At 47.0% G+C, this 20,882-nt stretch overlaps 2 protein-coding genes across 5 annotated transcripts in view; one reads left to right on the top strand and one right to left on the bottom strand.

Annotated features, from left to right (window-relative positions):
• ZNF77 (zinc finger protein 77) overlaps positions 1–20,099 on the top strand; it is a 31,999-nt gene extending 11,900 nt beyond the window's left edge. Inside the window, exon 4 of one of the 3 annotated variants that reach the window (XM_017848026.1) lies at positions 19,458–20,099. In XM_017848026.1, the coding sequence (XP_017703515.1) occupies positions 19,458–19,542 (85 nt within the window). In that variant the 3' untranslated portion in view covers positions 19,543–20,099. Of the gene's footprint in view, positions 1–1,374; positions 2,984–19,457 lie in introns of those variants that run through there. The other 2 variants (XM_017848024.1, XM_017848025.1) reach the window with 2 other exon arrangements.
• Positions 15,678–20,882, bottom strand: part of ZNF57 (zinc finger protein 57) — a 10,488-nt gene continuing 5,283 nt past the window's right edge. For both annotated transcript variants that reach the window (XM_017848027.1, XM_017848028.1), the window contains 3 exons: positions 18,994–19,120; positions 18,302–18,473; positions 15,678–17,333 (listed from right to left, as the gene is read on the bottom strand). In XM_017848027.1, the coding sequence (XP_017703516.1) occupies positions 16,025–17,333; positions 18,302–18,473; positions 18,994–19,120 (1,608 nt within the window). In that variant the 3' untranslated portion in view covers positions 15,678–16,024. The remainder of the gene's footprint in view (positions 17,334–18,301; positions 18,474–18,993; positions 19,121–20,882) is intronic.

Genomic DNA, 20,882 nt, shown 5'->3' with positions numbered 1-20,882 from the left:
AAAAAAAAAAAAAAAAAAAAGTATAAACCAGCTACACAATTGTAGACTCATGGAGACTTTTTTCTTTTTCTTTATTTTCTCTTTTTAAAAATATATTTTAATAATTACTTTTTTTTTAAATTTTATTTTTTAATTTATTTTTGAGATGGGGATTCACTCTGTCACTCAGGCTGAAGTGCAGTGGCACAGATCTTGGCTCACTGCAACCTTCGCCTCCTGGGCTCAAGCAATCCTCCCATCTCATCCTCCCCAGTAGCTGGGACCACAGGCACACACCACCACACCTGGCTAATTTTTGTGTTTTTGTAGAGACGGAGTTTCACCATGTTACCTAGACTGGTATCAAACTCCTGGACTCAGCAGTTCACCCGTCTCGGCCTCCCAAAGTGCTTGGATTACAGGTGTGATCCACTGTACCTGGCCGAGACTGTACCTAAGAGAATATTTTCATAAATGTGATGTCGACGTCACATGTCTGAAACAGTTAGAAACAATATCAGGAAACCTCATCCATGAGAAACACCGTGGGCGGGGCACAGTGGCTCACGCCTGTAATCCCAGCACTTTGGGAGGCCGAGGCAGGTGGATCACCTGAGGTCAGGAGTTCGAGACCAGCCTGACCAACATGGGGAAACCCCATCTCTATTAAAAAAAAAAAAAAATACAAAAAAGAATTAGCCAGGTGTGGTGGTGCATGCCTGTAATCCCAGCCACTCGGGAGGGTGAGGCAGGAGTATCACTTGAACCCGGGAGGTGGAGGAGGTGGAGGTTGTGGTGAGCCAAGATTGTGCCATTGCACTCCAGCCTGGGCAACAAGAGCAAAACTCCGTCTCAAAAAAAAAAAGAAAAAAGAAAAAGGCCAGGCATGGTGGCTCACGCCTGTAATCCCAGTACTTTGGGAGGCTGAAGTGGGCAGATCACGAGGTCAGGAGATCGAGACCATCCTGGCTAACATGGTAAAACCTCGTCTCTACTAAAATAAAAAAAATTAGCCGGGCGTGGTGGTGGGCGCCTGTAGTCCCAGCTACTCGGGAGGCTGAGGCAGGAGAATGGCGTGAACCCGGGAGGTGGAGCTTGCAGTGAGCCAAGATGTTGCCACTGCACTCCAGCCTGGGCGACAGAGCGAGACTCTTTCTCAAAAAAAAAAAAAAGAAAAAAAGAAACACCGTGAAATTTATGGCTGCAGTCGAGTCTTCAGCTGGAGAATTAAGCTTGTTCTTAATTCTGCCTGGTAGACACCAGGCAGACCGTGCTGAAAATAGACCCATTCAGTGAAATTGGAAAATATGTAATCAAAATAATCACTAAAAACCATTTATCAGTTAATCACTTATAATCATTAATGACTAGGAGTGTGCTTCCCATTTTGAACAGAAGTCAACTGGGGAGGCTCTGTGAAAGTAATGAAGGTCATCCATGTGGAGAGACCTGGAGCCAGACGGCGAACCTTCCTGTGCACAAGAGTTGCCCTGCCGAAGCTCAGCCCTCTGAGTGCACTAAGTGTGGCAAAGCCTTCGAAAATCAGCAGAGATCTCACACCAGACAGAGACTGTGTAAGGAATGTGGGCAAGCCTGTAGCTGCCTCTCCTGCCAAAGCCCTGCTGCGAAAACGCAGACTGTAGAGAAACCCTGTAATGGCTGGGACTCAGGGAGAGCATCCGCGACATATATGAAAAGTCTCAGCAGTCAAAAGTCTTATGAATGTAAGAAATGTGGAAAAGCTTTCACTTGTCGCTCCTCTTTCAGGGGACATGTGAATAGTCACCATGGGCAGAAAACCCATGCATGTAAAGTATGTGGGAAGACCTTTATGTATTATTCCTACCTTACACGGCATGTAAGAACTCACACAGGCGAGAAACCCTATGAGTGTAAGGAGTGTGGGAAAGCCTTCAGCTGTCCCTCATACTTTCGAGAACATGTCAGAACACACACTGGAGAGAAACCATATGAATGTAAGCATTGTGGAAAATCATTCAGCTGTTACTCCTCCTTTAGAGATCACGTGAGGACGCACACTGGAGAGAAACCCTGTCAGTGTAAACATTGCGGAAAAGCGTTTACTTGTTACTCATCTCTTCGAGAACACGGGAGAACGCACAGTGGCGAGAAACCCTATGAATGTAAGGAATGCAGCAAAGCCTTCAGGTACCCCTCCTCTCTGCGAGCACACGTGAGAATGCACACCGGAGAGAAGCCCTATGTGTGCAAGCAGTGTGGGAAGGCCTTCGGATGTCCCACTTACTTTAGAAGACATGTGAAAACACACAGCGGGGTGAAGCCCTATGAATGTAAGGAGTGTGGGAAAGCCTACAGTTTTTCCTCCTCCCTTCGAATCCACGTGAGGACGCATACTGGAGAGAAGCCCTTTGAGTGTAAGCATTGTGGGAAAGCCTTCAGCTGTCATTCCTCCCTTCGAGAACATGTGCGAACCCACAGCGGGGAGAAGCCGTATGAATGTAATCAGTGTGGGAAAGCCTTCAGCCACGCTCAGTACTTTCAAAAGCATGTGAGATCACACAGTGGAGTCAAACCCTACGAATGTCCTAAATGTGGGAAAGCCTACAGTTGTTCCTCGTCCCTTCATGTGCACGTGAGAACACACACTGGAGAGAGACCGTATGAATGCAAGCAGTGTGGGAAAACCTTCAGGTATCTCGCATCGCTGCAAGCACACGTGAGAACACATGCTGGAGCGTGAATCCATGAATACAGTGGACCTGGGGGAGTGTTCAACCCTAAAACCTTGTTGTAAATGCGAGAAAACACTGGCAAGAAACCTTATTTATGTAGAGCATGTAGGAAAACCTTCTGGGATAGCGCTTATTTTGTACCTGAAAACTCCAAGTAGGAGAGAAACCTCTTAATTATGATTAATATGGTATTGCCTTTACATGCCTCGGCCTTAATAGTGACTCCTTGTGTATAAATTCCTAGTTTGTTTGTGATGTAAACTTAATAAATACTGTTTTGTACGCTTTCAGCTATACTATGTATATTTTGTCATTTAGGACTTTAAGTAATTGTAGTTATATAAAATTTGTCTCATTTCCATTGCAATGTCTTTTGGACCTGGGGGGTGATTGTTTTTTTGTTTTCATGCATAACTTGGTGTGAGTTTAGATGAAACGTTTTTGATTCCTTCTTTTTTTTTTTTGAGACAGAGTCTTGCTGTGTTGCCCAGGCTGGAGTGCAGAGGCATGATCTTGGCTCACAGCAACCTCCACCTCCCTGGTTCAACCAATTCTCCTGCCTCAGCCTCCCGAGTAGCTGGGACTACAAGCACGTGCCATCATGTCCAGCTAATTTTTGTATTTTTAGTAGATATGGAGGTTTTGCCATGTTGGCCAGCCTGGTCTCGAACTCCTGACATCAGGTGATTTGCCCGCCTTAGCCTCCCAAAGTGTTGGGATTACAGATGTGGCCACTGTGCCTGGCCTGATTTCCACTTTCCGCTATATTTCCAGTGTGTGATCATGAGACTGTTACTTCTTTTCCAGTCCACTATTGCAGGTACTGGAATTTGCTGTCACTCTACCTTTCCCTTCAATCATATTTTTTTAATTAAAAGTTTTATTTTATAGAGATAGTGTCTTGCTATGTTGCCCAAGCTAGTATCGAACTCCTGGGCTCAAGCAGTCCCCTCGCCTCGGCCTCTCAAAGTGCTGGGATTACAGGCATGAGTCTCCATTCCCAGTGTCCTTCAGTCTTTATTACTTAAAGATGGGTCTTCCACATTTGTTTGTTCCTTGTGGATACCACTTGGTGTAACGCAGATACAGAGTCAGAAGACTCTTGACAGACATCATTCTTTTTTTTTTTTTTTTTTTGAGACGGAGTCTCGCTCTGTCGCCCGGGCTGGAGTGCAGTGGCCGGATCTCAGCTCACTGCAAGCTCCGCCTCCCGGGTTCACGCCATTCTCCTGCCTCAGCCTCCCGAGCAGCTGGGACTACAGGCGCCTGCCACCTCGCCCGGCTAGTTTTTTTTTTGTATTTTTTAGTAGAGACGGGGTTTCACCGTGTTAGCCAGGATGGTCTCGATCTCCTGACCTCATGATCCGCCTGTCTTGGCCTCCCAAAGTGCTGGGATTACAGGCTTGAGCCACCGCGCCCGGCCGACAGACATCATTCTTAACTGGTTTCTGGTCATATTTTGAATTACAGGCGTGAGCTACCACACCCAGCCCTATTTTCTTGCTCACTGTCCTTGATCTTGGTTGGAAATTGGACAAACTGCATTAAGAGGAAAGACCTTTTGACATGAAGATGAAAGTTAGTGTATAGTTTGTTCTACTTGATTGTCCTGTCAGCCCTAATAAGGCTGGAAACTAGATATCCCAGAGTCCCTTCTGTTTATGGTTCTGAGTTAAAGTTCATGAGAAGGTGAAGGCACATCAGTTTTGAAAAGTGAAGTGAAGAAGGCATTATTCTCAGTTCTAATAGCCTACCCAGAAACAAATACGTGGCAACCTTATGGACCTATGTTGCAACACATTTTTTTTTTTTTTTTTTTTGAGATGGAGTCTTGCTCTGTCACCCAGGTTGGAGTGCAGCAGCACGATCTCGGCTCACTGCAACCCTCACCTCTCAGGTTCAAACAGTTATCCCGCTTCAGCCTCCTGAGTAGCTGGGACTACAGGCCCCCACCACCCACACCCGGCTAATTTTTTTTCTTTTTCTTTTTTCTTTTTTTTTAGTAGAGATGGGTTTCACCACGTTAGCCAAAATGGTCTGCATCTCTTGACCTCATGATCCGCCCGCCTTGGCCTCCCAAAGTGCTGGGATTACAGGTGTGAACCACCGCATCCAACTACAATACATTTTTTTCTGACCTGGCTCTGCTAGTCTAGAACAGCTCCCAAAGCCAACATGACATTGGACTTTAGTTTCCTCTTAGCACACTCCACAGACTTTTCCACAAGCATCCCCACCAGGGACCCTCCTTAGGATTCAGGTACACAGAGATCCTTGGATTTCACCATCCCTCTGGTTTTCATCAGGCCATTCCAGGCTATTGCATTTAGTGATCTCTCTTCCTGTGAACCCCTTTATCTCCAACTCTTCTCATAGTTACATGATTTCCGTAGTAAGCATCTTGTTCCTTAATCGTAACCTGTTTCCTCACTCCACCCTGACAGTTTTAATGTTGCAGCCAAGAATGCATTGCGTTGTTGATGTTGAGTGGCGGCGTGACCACTGAGCCTCCATTTTCTTTCTTTCTTTTTTTTCTCGAGACAATTTTCGCTCTTGTTACCCAGGCTAGAGTGCCATGGCACGATCTCAGCTCACTGCAACCTCCGTCTCCTGGGTTCAAGCAATTCTCCTGCCTCAGCCTCCTGAGTAGCTGGGATTACAGGTGTGCGCCACCACACCTAATTTTTTTTGTATTTTTAGTAGAGACAGGGTTTCACCATGTTGCTCAGGCTGGTCTTGAGCTCCTGACCTCAGGTGATCCACCTGCCTTGGCCTCCAAAAGTGCTGGGATTACAGGCATGAGCCACCGCACCCACCCTTTTCCTTTTTGATAGTCTCATTCTGTTGCCCAGGCTGGAGTGCAATGGCACGATCTTGGCTCACTGCAACCTCTGCTTCCCAGGTTCAAGTGATTTTCCTGCCTCAGCCTCCTGAGGAGCTGGGACTACAGGTGCACACCACCACACCCGGCTTTTCTGTATTTGTGTTTATCTATTTATTTTTTTGAGACAGTGTCTCGCTCTGTCACCCAGGCTGGACTACAATGGTGCGATTTTGGCTCACTGCAACCTCTGCCTCCTGAGTTCAAGCCATTCTCCTGCCTCAGCCCCCCAAGTAGCTGGGACTTCAGGCATGAGCCACCACACCCAGCCAATTTTTGTATTTTTAGGAGAGACAGGGTTTCACCATGTTGGCCAGGCTGGTCTCGAACTCCTGACCTCAAGTGACCTGCCCACTTCAGCCTCCCAAAGTGCTGGGATTACGGGTGTGAGTCACCACACCCGGCCTATTTATTTATTTATGTTTGAGACAAAGTCTCACTCTGTTGCTCAGGCTGGAGTGCAATGGCACAATCTCGGCTCACTGCAACCTCCACTTCCCGGGTTCAAGCGATTCTCCTGCCTCAGCCTCCTAAGTAGCTGAAATTACAGGAGTGCACCACCACACTCAGCTATTTTTTTGTATTTTTAGTAGAGATGGGGTTTCGCCATGTTGGTCAAGCTGGTCTCAAACTTCTGACCTCAAGCGATCCACCTGGCTCGGCCTCCCAAAGTGCTAGGATTACAGGCATGAGCCACCATGTCTGGTCTTCAATTATTAAAAAAAAAAAAAAAAAATAGAGACAGAGTTTCACCATGTTGCCCAGGGTGGTCTCGAACTCCTGAGTTAAAGGGATCCACCCACCTTGGCCTCCCAAAGTGCTGCCATTACAGGCATGAGCCAGCGTGCTTGGCCTCTATTTTCTCTTTTCCTTTTTTCTTTTCTTTTCTTTCCTTTTCTTTTTTTTTTTTTTTTTTTGAGATGGAGTCTTGCTGCTTCACCCAGGCTGGAGTGCAGTGGCAAGATCTTGGCTCACTGCAGTCTCCACCTCCTGGCTTCAAGTGATTCTCCTGCCTCAGCCTCCTGAGTAGCTGAGATTACAGGTGTGTGCCATCATGCCCAGCTAATTTTTGTATTTTTAGTAGAGATGGGGTTTCACCATGTTGGCCAGGATGGTCTCGATCTCCTGACCTTGTGATCCGCCCGCCTCAGCCTCCCAAAGTGGAGTGTTTGTGGGAACACACACAAATCATCGCCCCCCCCCCACTCTTCAGCCCCACACTCCCCCCCGGTCCCTCCACAATCTCTGCCATCTGTCACCTCCATACCCAGAGCATCGTCCATCGTGGGTGGGGGCCCCGCCACAGAGATGCCACTCCCCAGACCCAGAAGATGACCGCAAGCTACTGCAACGCGGGGCAGGGGTTCAGGGTGTCCGTAATCTCCCACCTCGCCCTGTCTCTGAGTCCCCTTTTCTGTCGCTTGGAAAAACCACAGCAGCGGCCCTCGCAGAAGGTGGGAGCTTAGCCCGCGGCTTCCGTAATCACAGGGGGCACGCGGCTTAAGCGGCAGAGCGCGCTGCATGCCGGGAGAAGCCTGACGGAAGGGGTTTTGAGCGACTGCTCAGCCTCCGTTTGAGGTCGCTATTTCCCACAAGCCCCCGGGGCAGGGGCCTCGCAGGCGCGGTTGTCTGGCTGGAACTGCGCGGGTGCTGCGGTGAGCTTCCGGGTCTGGTGCGGCTGTGCAGGCGCAGGCCCTCCGCCCTCGGTGATTGCGAAACGGAGGGGCAATGGGTGCGGGTGGGCCTGCTGGTGTGAGGGACCGAGGGGCGGTGGGTGCGGTTGGGCCTGTGGATATGAGGGACCGAGGGGTGGCGGCTGTGGGTGGGCCTGTGGGTGTGAAGGACCGAGGGGCGGTGGGTGCGGGTGGGCCTGTGGGCGTGAGGGACCGAGGGCAGTGGGTGTGGGTGCGCCTGTGGGTGTGGGGGACCGAGGGGCAGTGCATTTGGGTGCGCCTGCCGGTGTGGGGGAACCGAGGGTGGGTGTGGGTGCGCCTGCAGACGTCGGGGACAGAGAGGCAGTGGGTCGGGGGAACCTAGAGTGGGCGTGGGTGCATCTGCGCTGGCTGTGGTGGGGCGCCTTTGAGGTTGGTGGTTGCGGTTGTCCTGGGGCGCCGAGGTGGCTACAAGGCTGTGGGGTGCCTGTGGCTGTAGTCGCGGGTGGCCGTGGAACATGGACCCAGCCACTCTTTTTCCGGCGCTTTCCCCTCGCAGCTGCAACTGTGCTCCCGAGAGGGTGCAGGTGCGGGTCTTTAATGAGGCTTACGGAGAAGAAGCCATGGAACTGGGTTGTTACGGGAGCTGAGAGTCGAAACCGGCCTCAAGCCACGTCCTCAGCTGATGCCTGAGAATTAGGACGGCGCCCCCCCCCCGCCCCCCAACTAGGTAGAGTCCCCTTTGGGAGAACTGGAGTGCGCCTTTAGGTTTCAAAACCACAGCAACTCCAAAAATCTGACCCAGGGGACCTGAATAAACTCAACTCTCACAGAAGCGCTCTTGGCAGGTGCGGCCCGCAAGGGCATTTCCTAACGTCAGTACAGGCAAGTTTGGGGCATGAGTCCTCCTTCCTCAGACCTTCAGTGCTTCCTAAGTATCCAAAGGTGGTAAAAGAAACGTTGCACGTTTCCTTTTCTTTTTCTTTTTTTTTTGAGACGGAGTTTTGCTGTTGCCCAGGCTGGAGTGCAGTGGCGCTATCTTGGCTCGCCGCAACCTCCGTCTCTTGGGTTCAAGCGATTCTCCTGCCTCAGCCTCCCGAGTAGCTGGGATTACAGGCACCTGCCACCACTCCCGGCTAATTTTTTGTATTTTTTGTAGAGACAGGGTTTCCCCATGTTCGTCAGGCTGGTCTTGAACTCCTGACCTCAGGTGATCCGCCCGCATCGGCCTCCCAAAGTGCTGGGATTACAGACGTGATCCACTCTGTGCCCAACCACGTTGCACATTTTCAATTACAGTTCAGGAGGGTTTACATTTTCTCCTAGGAAGCGAAAGCGGTTTGTTGTTTTTTATTATTTTTAATATACACACAGTAAGACTAAGCGTATTTCTATGAGTTTTCATAAATGCACATTTACACCACCAAAATAGAGAACATTCTGTCACTCCCCACATACTCTTGGGTTGCCCATCTGTACTCAGCCTTTCACCCCAACCACGGATCTGCTTTAGCTACCTATATCTTTGCCTTTTCCAGAACGTCATGTTATGTGAAACATGTAGCTTTTTGAACCCTGTTTGTAAAATTCGATGCCATATTTGTAAAATTAGCTAATTATACTTGTCATTTATTGATTGATCGAGAGACAAGGGTCACATCCTGTCACCTAGGCTGGAGTGGGAGGGGCACAGTCATAGCTCACTGCTGTCTCAGACGTCTGGGCTTAAGTGATCCTCCCACCTCAGCCTCCCCAGTAGCTGGGACTCCAGGCATGCAGCACCATGCCTTGCTAATTAAAAAAAAATTTTTAGTAGAGACAAGGTCTCCTTGTGTTGCCCACACTGGCCTCGAACTCCTGAGCTCAAGCAATCCTCCCAGTTAGGCCTCCCGAAGTGCTGTGTTTACAGGCATGAGCCATGGCACCCAGCCTATTATTGTCTTGTAGAGTTCTCAGTTTAAAAACTTTTGATGGGCCTGGCACGGTGGCTCACGCCTGTCATCCCAGCATTTCGGGAGGCCAAGGCAGGCGGATCATCTGAGGTCAGGAGTTGGAGACCAGCCTGACCAATATGGAGAAACCCCGTCTCTACTAAAAACACAAAAAGTTAGCCGGGCGTGGTGGCGCATGCCTGTAATCCCAGCTACTCGGAAGTCTGAGGCAGGAAAATCGCTTGAACCTGGGAGGCAGAGGTTGCGGTTGCCATGAGCCGAGATCGCGCCATTTCTCTCCAGCCTGGGCAACAAGAGCGAAGCTCTGTCTAAAAAAAAACAAAACACAAAAAACAAAAAAAAAACAACAACAAAAGCTTTTGACAGAGCTTAATAAAAGAAATGGCAGATAACAGGCCTTCAAAACTGAGAGGTTAAATTACTACGTTTACATCGAGATACAGGAGTTTAGGTTCAGATTCTGTTTTCCCTGTGCTTCACTTTCTTCATTTGTATGATGGGAGGGAAGCTGGGAACAGGAGGTACAATGAGATGGTAAATGATATAATCTCCGCAGTACGTAACATCGAGAAATTGACAGAATTTCATTTACTTTCGTCATTAACAAAATGCAAAACTATCGGCCGGGGGTGGTGGCTCTCAACTTTAATCCCAGCGCTTTGGGAGGGTAAGGCGGGAGGATTACTGGAGTCCAGGAGTTCCAGACCAGCCTGGGCAACATAGTGAGACCTCATCTCTACAAAGAAACTGCGCCCCCCACCACACACACACACAGAAAGCTATTACATTTTTTTCTCTTTCCTATGATCCCATTTGGTGGAAGTGCAAACTTATGAAAATCATACCTTTGAAAAGCAAAATGGGCTTTTTGGGCTTTGCAGATCATTAAAACACAAAGCTTCCATCCACTCTTATGAAAATGCATTAAAAACTTCCCAGTTTCAGGATGTCAGATGTGCTAGGGGTCCTCAAGGCCACCCCCAGTGGCTCAGGGATTTGTTAGGGGTACTGAGGGGAACTGGTGGATGGTCAGCCTTACAGCTAAGATTTATTTATTTATTTATTTATTTATTTATTTATTTTGAGACGGAGTCTTGCTCTGCTGCCCAGGCTGGAGTGCAGTGGCCAGCTCTCAGCTCACTGCAAGCTCCGCCTCCCGGGTTCACGCCATTCTCCTGCCTCAGCCTCCCGAGTAGCTGGGACTACAGGCGCCCGCCTCATCGCCCGGCTAGTTTTTTGTATTTTTTTAGTAGAGACGGGGTTTCACCGTATTAGCCAGGATGGTCTCGATCTCCTGACCTCGTGATCCGCCCGTCTCGGCCTCCCAAAGTGCTGGGATTACAGGCTTGAGCCACTGCGCCCGGCCCACAGCTAAGATTTATTACAGTGCAAGGACTCAGAGCCAAATATTAGCAATGGGATGAGGCACATGGGGTGAAGTTGAGGAAACCAGGCACAAGCTTCTAAGGGTCCTCCCTGGTTGGTGTCGTACAAGATGCCTTTACTGCCCCGGCAACTAATTGTAACAGCACGTGCGACTGTTTACCAATCCGAGAAGCTCAATAGAGACTCTGCCAGGGTTTTTTTTATTGCCAGCTGGTTATGAAGCACTCACTGCTTGGCAAATACCAAGATTCCAGATGCCCAGAATGAAAGATGTTTTGCATAAGCCATATTGCTTGTGCAATTTTGACACAGCTGACCTTGTAAACAGGGCTTTCAAGGGATAGCACTCAGGCCTGCTTTGCTACATTTTTTGCAGCGCAGCCTATTGGCCCCTGCTTTACAACAAAATAATTATCAGTAGGACTGTCACAGCGCGGGGGACACGGGGGAATGAGCTTGCAGTAATGATTCCAGCTATGCCCTTTAGGGGTTTTGGACTTAGTTAAAATAAAGGTCTATTTTAGAAAGTCACCTGGCTTCCTTCTTAAACTTATGTATTAATCCTTTTTTACCTGCCCTAAGTTACCAAGTGTGTGGTAGAGCACAACTCTTGCCAGTAATTTGAAGCTGCACTGACTGCCTTCCACAGCTCAGACAGTGTCCCGATAGGTTCCACACCTGATGACAGTCCCACAGGACACACAAGGTACTGCTGGAAACTGAGTTGACAATTTTCAGGGCAACCCAAGCAAGACATCCATTAGTCGGCAGTGAAGGTTAACAGACACTCAGTGCAGCCTCCCCTTGTAGGGAGAATTCTCAGTTCTGTCCCATGAAGTGAGTTTAGTCCCTGATGTCAGAGAGACTGCCTGAGGCAGTCAGTTCCACATGGTCTACCTGTCTATGAGGACAGATCATCACTTTCACCAGTATGGCCCTCAGGTTGTTCTGCAGGGCAGGTATAGCAGCTGAGCCACGCCGGGCTCCCTCACAGCCTGTCAGGGTGGTCTAGGCTCAGCAGTCAGTGCGCATTCAAAGAATTTATGGGGGCCGGGCGTGGTGGCTCACGCCTGTAATCCCAGCACTTTGAGAAGTTGAGGCAGGTGGATCACCTGAGGTCAGGAGGTCGAGACCAGCCTGACCAACATGGTGAAACCCCGTCTGTACTGAAAATATAAAATTAGCCGAGGACGGTGGCGTACGCCCGTAATCCCAGCTACTTGGAAGGCCAAGGCAGGAGAATCGCTTGAACCCGGGAGGTGGAGGTTGCAGTGAGCCGAGATTGCGCCACTGCACTCCAGCCTGGGTGACAAGAGTGAAACTCTGTCTCAAAAAATAAATAAAATGAAAAGAACTCAGCCGGACGCGGTGGCTCAAGCCTGTCATCCCAGCACTTTGGGAGGCCGAGATGGGCGGATCACGAGGTCAGGAGATCGAGACCATCCTGGTTAACACGGTGAAACCCCGTCTCTACTAAAAAATACAAAAAACTAGCCGGGCGAGGTGGCGGGTGCCTGTAGTCCCAGCTACTCGGAGGCTGAGGCAGGAGAATGGCGTAAACCCAGGAGGCAGAGCTTGCAGTGAGCTGAGATCCAGCCACTGCACTCCAGCCCGGGCGACACAGTGAGACTCCGTCTCAAAAAAGAAAAAATAAAAAAATGAAAAGAACTCATGGGAATTTGGAAAGCAGCACAGAGGGTTTTCCTTCAGGAGGAAGGAAGAGGTTGCAGGAAAGATTCAGAAAAATAAGATGAACACTGGCCTCTGCCCTCCCCCAGCCACCTCCTCAGATGCTTTTGGATATTTCCTCCTATTACAAAATCACTGTGTCCCATTTGGCAATCATTTCACATTTAAAAAATCATCCCTTAGTGTTATCCAGATCTTCCTTCTGGAAGGGTTGTATGGAATATGAACAAAGTTTTTCCACAGAAAAACCTTTTAATACAATTTACTCAAAGACACAGGTTTAAAAATTGGTTGTGATAAAATCTGAAATTTTCAAACAAATTTCAAGATGGCTTTACATAACCTCCTATCCCTTTTGTCCTGATTATTTATTCAGTGAGCAGCTCAGAAAAGATCAGCCTGTTTCTGAGGGATAACTGCCTTACTGTGTGTACCAGGAGAAGATGAGGGAAGCAGGGTCAAACTGTCCATCCACGGTTACAAACAGCGGTGAATCCAGAAAGCCAAACACAAGCCATCAGCAGTGAGACATCCCCCAGGTGGAGGGGTCAAGAGCCCAGTGTCAGGAATGGGTGGAGAGGTCACAGTGCCTGGGTTATGCCCTTGCCAAACTCTAATGTTTTGTGTCAATTTTTAATATTCAGATGCAAGAGCCACGTATTACAAAGGCTTTTATGTTTTCTTTTTTTTTTTTGAGATGGAGTCTCGCTTTGTTGCTCAGGCTGGAGTGCAGTGGCATGATCTTGGCTCACTGCAAGCTCCGCCTCCTGGGTTCACGCCATTCTCCTGCCTCAGCCTCCCGAGTAGCTGGGACTACAGGCGCCCAGCCACGCCCAGCTAATTTTTTGTATTTTTAGTAGAGACGGGATTTCACCGTGTTAGCCAGGATGGTCTCGATCTCCTGACCTTGTGATACGCCCACCTCGGCTTCCCAAAGTGCTGGGATTACAGGCATGAGCCACCGTGCCCGACTAATTTTTGTATTTTTTAAGTAAAGATGGGGTTTCACCATGTTGGCTAGGCTGATCTCGAACTCCTGACCTCAGGTGATCTGCCTGCCTTGGCCTCCCAAAGTGCTGGGATTTACAGGCGTCAGCCACTGGGCCTGGCCATACAAAGGCTTTTATGAAAACCCCCTCCCCACTTTTAAAATAATTGCAAATGTGCCCCTAGTATTAAATTCAGGATTTGTCGCTTTAACATCATAGCTGCCAGGGAACATCCAGGTTGGAATGCAGGAGAGCCTGGAGAGGGATCTGCTACAGCAGGAGCTAGGCTAACACGCAGCTTACAACTCATGTAGGTAAGATGCTCTGTGGTCCACATCACATGGGAACCCTCTGATCAGAAGGCCCGCGTTCAAATTCATGACCACATATCACATGGCCTAACAGTTTCAACCACTGTAGAAATGAAGCCGAAGCATACCCCTGTGTTAATTGTTACGGGGAGTCATTTCCTGTTGCGGGAAGTCAGGGACCCCGAACGGAAGGACCAGCTGAAGTCACGGCAGAAGAACATAAATTGTGAAGATTTCATGGACATTTATTAGTTCCGCAAATTAATACTTTTATAATTTCTTATGCCTGACTTTACTGCAATCTCTGAACATAAATTGTGAAGATTTCAGGGACACTTATCACTTCCCCAATCAATACCCTTGTGATTTCCTATGTCTGTCTTTAATCTCTTTTTTTTTTTTTTTTTGAGACGGAGTCTCGCTCTGTCGCCCAGGCTGGAGTGCTGTGGCTGGATCTCAGCTCACTGCAAGCTCCGCCTCCCGGGTTTATGCCATTCTCCTGCCTTAGCCTCCCGAGTAGCTGGGACTACAAGTGCCCGCCACCTCGCCTGGCTAGTTTTTTGTATTTTTTAGTAGAGACGGAGTTTCACCGTGTTAGCCAAGATGGTCTCGATCTCCTGACCTCGTGATCCGCCCATCTCGGCCTCCCAAAGTGCTGGGATTACAGGCTCGAGCCACCGCGCCCGGCCTAAAAGTTTTGAGTATATAAAAAATTGACCTTTAAGAAGAGTGCATGAGCTGTACACATCCGGTAATACTAATAAATAGTGCCTAAATTGACAAAATTACAAAGTTGATTTCATATTCCGTAATTGCAATGGAATATTTATATCTTCAGAGTAAAAATGTTAGTATACAATGTACCTGAACATAGTTCATAGAATCTAAGAAACAACTACAGAGGAATTTGACAGAAAGTGTCTTGTTCTTAATAGCATATCATTAAACATAGTATTGAACACATACTGAAGGGTTGCACTCAGCTCTGAGTAATAGGAAACTCAGTCTGCCTGATATGAGAGAGGTGACTATTCGTACATGGATGGACTAAGTAGTTATTCAGCGATGCTGTACACGATCAAACATTTGTGTGTGTGATTTTTGGTTTGTGTGTGTGATTTTTGGCTATCATGGTTGTGTCTGCACACAGAACCGTAAGCAGTACTAAGAGAACAAAAGAACAAAATGTTTAGTATAAAAATAAGGTAAGACCTGGGCTGGGTGCAGTGGCTCACGCCTGTAATCCCAGCACTTTGGGAGGCCGAGGTGGGCAGATCCCAAGGTCAGGAGTTTGAGACCAGTCTGGCCAACGCAGTGAAACCCCGTCTCTACTAAAAATACAAAAGTTAGCCGGGCATGGTGGTGCTTGCCTATCATCCTAGCTACTCGGGAGGTTAGGCAGGAGAATCTCTTGAATTCAGGAGGCAGAGGTGAGCTGAGATCACGCCACTGCACTCCAGCCTGGGCAACAGAGCGAGACTGTCTCAAAAAAATAAATAAATAAATAAAATAAAAATAAAATAAGGTAAGACCTAAAGGAGGGAGTCAGNAAAAAAAAAAAAACCATCTGTAGATTGATTCTCGTCGTATAGGTCCTCATTCCTAATTCAAAGGCTACTGTCTAATTCCCAGTGACAAATGAGGAAAAACAAATTGCACAAGATGATTAGAGACTATACTTTATAGAGAACTTTGCATATTTACAAGGTTTTGCAAACAGTTTTGGTAAGGTACAATATTTAAAATAGGTAAGTGATATCCACTATCTGTAGCAGTAGGCCAGTAAGAATAAAAAATACCAAAGTTTCATTGTTGTAATGATGCCATACAGAAAAATACAGAAACTATAAAAATTCTGTCATGTTCAAAGTACACTCCAAATCACCATGGGTCTAATACAGTTCGAAATGAAAATATTTAAGAGGCCTGGCGCGGTGGCTCACGCCTGTAATCCCAGCACTTTGGGAGGCCGAGATGGGCAGATCACAAGGTCAGGAGATCGAGACCATCCTGGCTAACACGGTGAAACCCCTTCTCTACTAAAATACAAAAAATTAGCCAGGCGTGGTGGCGGGCGCCTGTAGTCCCAGCTACTTGGGAGGCTGAGGCAGGAGAATGGCATGAACCCAGGAGGCAGAGGTTACAGTGAGCTGAGATCACACCCCTGCACTCCAGCCTGGGTGACAGAGCTGGATTCTAAGAGATAAAACACTTAACTATTAAAACATAGGTATTATAGCTGAAAGAGGACTTAGAGAATTATTTTCTCTAATGGCTCTGTTTTACAAATGAGGTATTGACAAAGACAATATCATACTTGTAAGATTTCTCTCCTGGTGTGAAGTTTGTGGCAAATTATACATGAATTAATGTGAGGTTACCCCATGTTACTTAGTTATAGAATTTCTCTTCAGTGTGTACTCTCACTGGTTTTAGAAAGAATAACTTGACAACTGAAGGCTTTTGAGCCTTCATGACTGACATTCGTGGGATTTCTGTCCTGCGTGCATCCTCAGATGGTTTCGGAAGGAGGAGGGCCACTTGAAGGACATCCCACATTGTTTACATTTGTGAGGTTTCTCTCCAGTGTGCATCCTCACGTGATTATGTAAGGTTGAGGACCAAGTGAAGGTTTTCCCACATTGTTTACACTCATAAGGCTTCTCTCCAGTGTGCATCCTCAAATGACCCTGGAATGCTCTGGAGGAAGTAAAGGCCTTCCCACAGTGTTCACATTTGTAGAGCTGCTCTTGTGTGTGAATTCTCACATGTTCTCTAAATGTGGAGGACCAAGTGAAGGTTTTCCCACATTGTTTACACTCATAAGGCTTCTCTCCAGTGTGCGTCCTCGAATGACCTTGGAATGATCTGGAAGAGGTAAAAGCCTTCCCACAGTGTTCACATTTATAGAGATGCTCTTGTGTGTGAATTCTCGCATGTTCTCTAAACGTTGAGGACCAAGTGAAGGCTTTTCCACATTGTTTACACTCATAAGGCTTCTCTCCCGTATGTGTCCTCAAATGACCTTGGAATGATCTGGAAGAGGTAAAAGCCTTCCCACAGTGTTCACATTTATAGAGTTTCTCCCCAGTGTGAATCCTCGTGTGTACTCGCAAGGTTTCAGACCAACTGAATGTTTTCCCACACTGCTTGCACTCATAGGGCTTCTCTCCCGTGTGCATCGTCTCATGTTTTTGAAAAGCCTGGGGGTAACTGAAGCCTTTCCCACAGTACTGACATTTATAGGGCTTCTCTCCAGTGTGTGTTGTCATGTGTCTTTGAAATGTCGAGGGATAAAGGAAGGCTCGCCCACATTCCTGACATTTATATGGCCTGTCTTTTGTGTGAGTTCTCACATGTCTAGTGAAACTTGCAAACCCATTATATGCCATCTGACACTGCTCGCACTTATAGGTTTTCTCTGCTGTGTGAGTCTTCACGTGGTGAGAGAGGGAACGGGGATGTTGGAAAGTTTGCCCACACGCTTGACACTTATAGGGCTTCTCCTCAGTGTTGGTTCTTCCATGACTATGTAGGTGTGAGGGACAAATGCAGACCTGCTTACATTCCTCACACGGAGGCGCTTTTCGTCCACACTGAGACTTGACGTGCCTTTTAAGAGAAGAAAGATGCGTGAAGACTGTCCCACACTTGGTGCATTCATACGGTTTTTCTCCAGCAGAAATTTCCTTGAACAGGGTAAGATTTGGCATTTGATGGATGGCTTCTCCATATTGATTACCTTCATTATTATTACAGAATCTGTCCACCATATGATTTCTGTTAAAAATGGGAAACATTTTTATTTATGGTATGTTTGGCAATGATTTGTTGATATGTATTAACAAGTATTAGAAATACATTTCTAACTACATTTTGGTGTACATGAAGTTTTTCTATTCTGAATTGTTTGAAGAGACATATTTATTAATGCAGTATTTATGATATATGGGGTTTTCCTGTAATGTCTTTTTTTTTGAGACGGAGTCTTGCTCTGTTGCCTAGGCTGGAGTGCAGTGGCGCAATCTCAGCTCACTGCAAGCTCTGCCTCCCGGGTTCAGGCCATTCTTCTGCCTCAGCCTCCCGAGCAGCTGGGACTACAGGCGCCTGCCACCACGCCCAGCTAATTTTTTTTAGTATTTTTAGTAGAGACGGGGTTTCACCATGTTAGCCAGGATGGTCTTGATCTCCTCACCTCATGATCTGCCTGCCTCGGCCTCCCAAAGTGCTGGGATTACAGGCGTGAGCCACCACGCCCGGCCCCCTGTCATTATTTCTAGCAATTGAGTTAAAAATTCTCAATGTCTAAATCAAATACAAATTTTTTTTGGTTAAAATTTGGAGCAATGCAGGCTGGGCGTGGTGGCTCACGCCTGTAATCCCAGCACTTTGGGAGGCTGAGGCGGGTGGATCACGAGGTCAGGAAATCGAGACCATCCTGGCTAACACAGTGAAACTCCGTCTCTACTAAAAATAACAAAAAATTAGCTGGGCGTGGTGGTGGGCGCCTGTAGTCCCAGCTACTCCGGAGGCTGAGGCAGGAGAATGGCGTGAACCTGGGAGGTGGTGCTTGCAGTGAGCCGAGATTGTGCCACTGCACTCCAGTCTGGGAGACACAGCAAGACTCCATCTCAGAAAAAAAAAAATTTGGAGGAATGCTTATATTTGGAGCAATACTTATATATATATTTAATTGCATACAGAGATTTTCTCCTGGACGACTTATTTCTCTTGTGAGTGCATCTCACCTCGGATTTTTGTGGTGATCGTCAGTGCCATAGCCTTCACAAGTTTTTTCTAAAGTGTAGGCACAGGAATTATTTCTTGTGAAGTTTGGTATTGTCCGTTCCTTAGATTTTTCTTCCCCGTACATATCCTGCTGAGAAACTGAGCCATTGGCTTTAAATTGAGTCTTATTGTCTGAAACAAAAAAGTGAACAAATCTCATAAGGAATGAGACATGTATTAAGCAAAGGAAGACACTGAGGAGTTTAGCATTTTGAGGACTTCATCAGTAACAGACATCAGGGGTCAAAATGTTAGGTATTTCACAAACACAGTAAGTCACAGGTATCAAACAAGGAACCACACTCTGTGATCCTAAATGACCAATGAAATCTATACCCATACTAATTACACCAAAGGAACTTCAAGTCCTTTAAACCAAGACAGAAATAACATCTGTTTCATACACATTTTCACTGTTAGAGAATAATGATTAGATTCTAGGTCCATGGTGGCTGTGAACAAAACCAAGACAGAAATAACATCTGTTTCACACACGTTTTCACTGTTAGAGAATAATGATTAGATTCTAGGTCCATGGTGGCTGTGAACATGTGTACCTTAGTCCTTTCCCACATTTCAAATCTTGGAACAGAATTGATGAGAAAGAAATGAGTTCATTAAAAACCAAGTGAAGGAATGATGTCATCCTTACCTACTGAGGCCAGGTTCCGGAAGGTCTCCAGCATCACCTCTCTGTAGAGGTTCCTCTGAGCAGAATCCAGCAAAGCCCACTCCTCCAGGGTGAAGTCCACAGCCACATCCTCAAAGACCACCGAGTCCTAAGAAAAACCACATAGGTGTGCAGGAGGATTGGTGACACTGAAAGTACTGGGAACTGGACTCAATTCATAAATTCAAACGAGATTCTGTGGTGTCCCACCACCTCCTCTGTGACGTGAATGTTAGATCTTTTACTTACTCACAATCACTTCCTAATAAACTTAATAGCACCACTATCAGTCTGAACTTATCTCTACCTTTTTACCGTGACTGTTCTTATCTTCCTCTACCAGCAGGGTCTAGAGAGATGATGCTATGCAAATGAAGTAACTCTTCCATTTGAAACGCTGCATTACGCAGCAGGCCTCAGTTGTCCAAACGATGCTCATTTCATAGGTCTTTCGGACCAGCCTTCGATCGGCTACTGGAGAAAACTGTAAGTCCTTGGAATCCACTGCCCAGTAAGGGGATCTTTTTATAGACGGGCCTGAGGCCAGCCAGAGAGCTTCTAACAATGTAAGGTAAGAATTCCTGTTTTTGTCTGCGTGGAGCCCTGGGCCACACTATCAGTTTTTTCCCCTTTATTTTCTTAAATTATTTTAAAAGCAACTGTATAAATGTTTGTAAAGGACTGTTACTGTATAACACGTAAGAATACTTACCTATTTGCCAATAACAGCACAAAGGAGGTGAGTGAGAGGGAGCAAAGGCGGCAAGGGACATGACTATTGATGGTAAAGTGCTAATTAAAATGCACTGTTTTGGTGTATAATATTCATGGATGTAGTATGTATTAATAATGCCATAAAAGTTGGGGGGCAGGAAGGAATAGAGCTACACAGGTGCAGCATTTCTGTATCTCACTGGAATCAAGCAATTAATATAAACCTGCAGCTCATCTGATAAGCCCCATGTGTATAATACAGTGACCCCTAAAGAAACCAACAAATAGTAAAAAGTTAAACAACTGAAAGATTTCATCAGAAAACACCTAATGAAAATGAAAGTAGTGGTCGGGCATGGTGACTTACTCCTGTAATCCCAGCACTTTGGGAGGCTGAGGTGAGTGGATCACCTGAGGTACGGAGTTTGAGACTGGCCTGACCAACATGGAGAAACCCCCGTCTCTGCTAAAAATACAAAATTAGCTGGGTGTGGTGGCGGGCACCTGTAATCTCAGCTACTCAGGAGGCTGAGGCAGGAGAATCACTTGAACCCAGGAGGTGGAGGTTGCAGTGAGCTGAGATCGCACCACCGCACTCCAGCCTGGGAGACAGAGTAAAACTCCATCTCCAAAAAACAAAACAAAACAAACAAAAAAACAAAGTAGTAAAGGAGTATAGCAACAAGAAAGGCGTAAAACCCACAGAAAACAAAAAGTAAGATGGCAAACATAAGAATGTCTAACTCAGTAATAACACTAAATGGGAATGAATTACAGAACCCAATTAAATGGCAGAGGTTGTCAGAATGGATAACAAGCATAGTCCAACTGTATGCGCTGTATAAGATACACACTAGCCGGGCGCGGTGGCTCACGCCTGTACTCCCAGCACTTTGGGAGGCCGAGGCGGGCGGATCACGAGGTCAGGAGATCGAGACCATCCTGGCTAACACGGTAAAACCCCGTCTCTACTAAAAATACAAAAAAATTAGCCAGGCGTGGTGGCGGCGCCTGTAGTCCCAGCTACTCGGGAAGCTGAGGCAGGAGAATGGCGGGAACCTGGGAGGTGGAGCTTGTAGTGAGCCAAGATTGTGCCACTGCACTACAGCCTGGGTGGCAGAGCGAGACTCTGTCTCAAAAAAAAAAAAAAAAAAAAA

The sequence above is a fragment of the Rhinopithecus bieti genome, unplaced genomic scaffold (genome assembly GCF_001698545.2).
Source record: "Rhinopithecus bieti isolate Rb0 unplaced genomic scaffold, ASM169854v2 scaffold_30687, whole genome shotgun sequence".
Classification (NCBI taxonomy): Eukaryota; Metazoa; Chordata; class Mammalia; order Primates; family Cercopithecidae; genus Rhinopithecus; species Rhinopithecus bieti.
The sequence above is the reverse complement of the archived record's forward strand: the minus strand, read 5'-3'. Positions and strand labels throughout refer to the sequence as shown.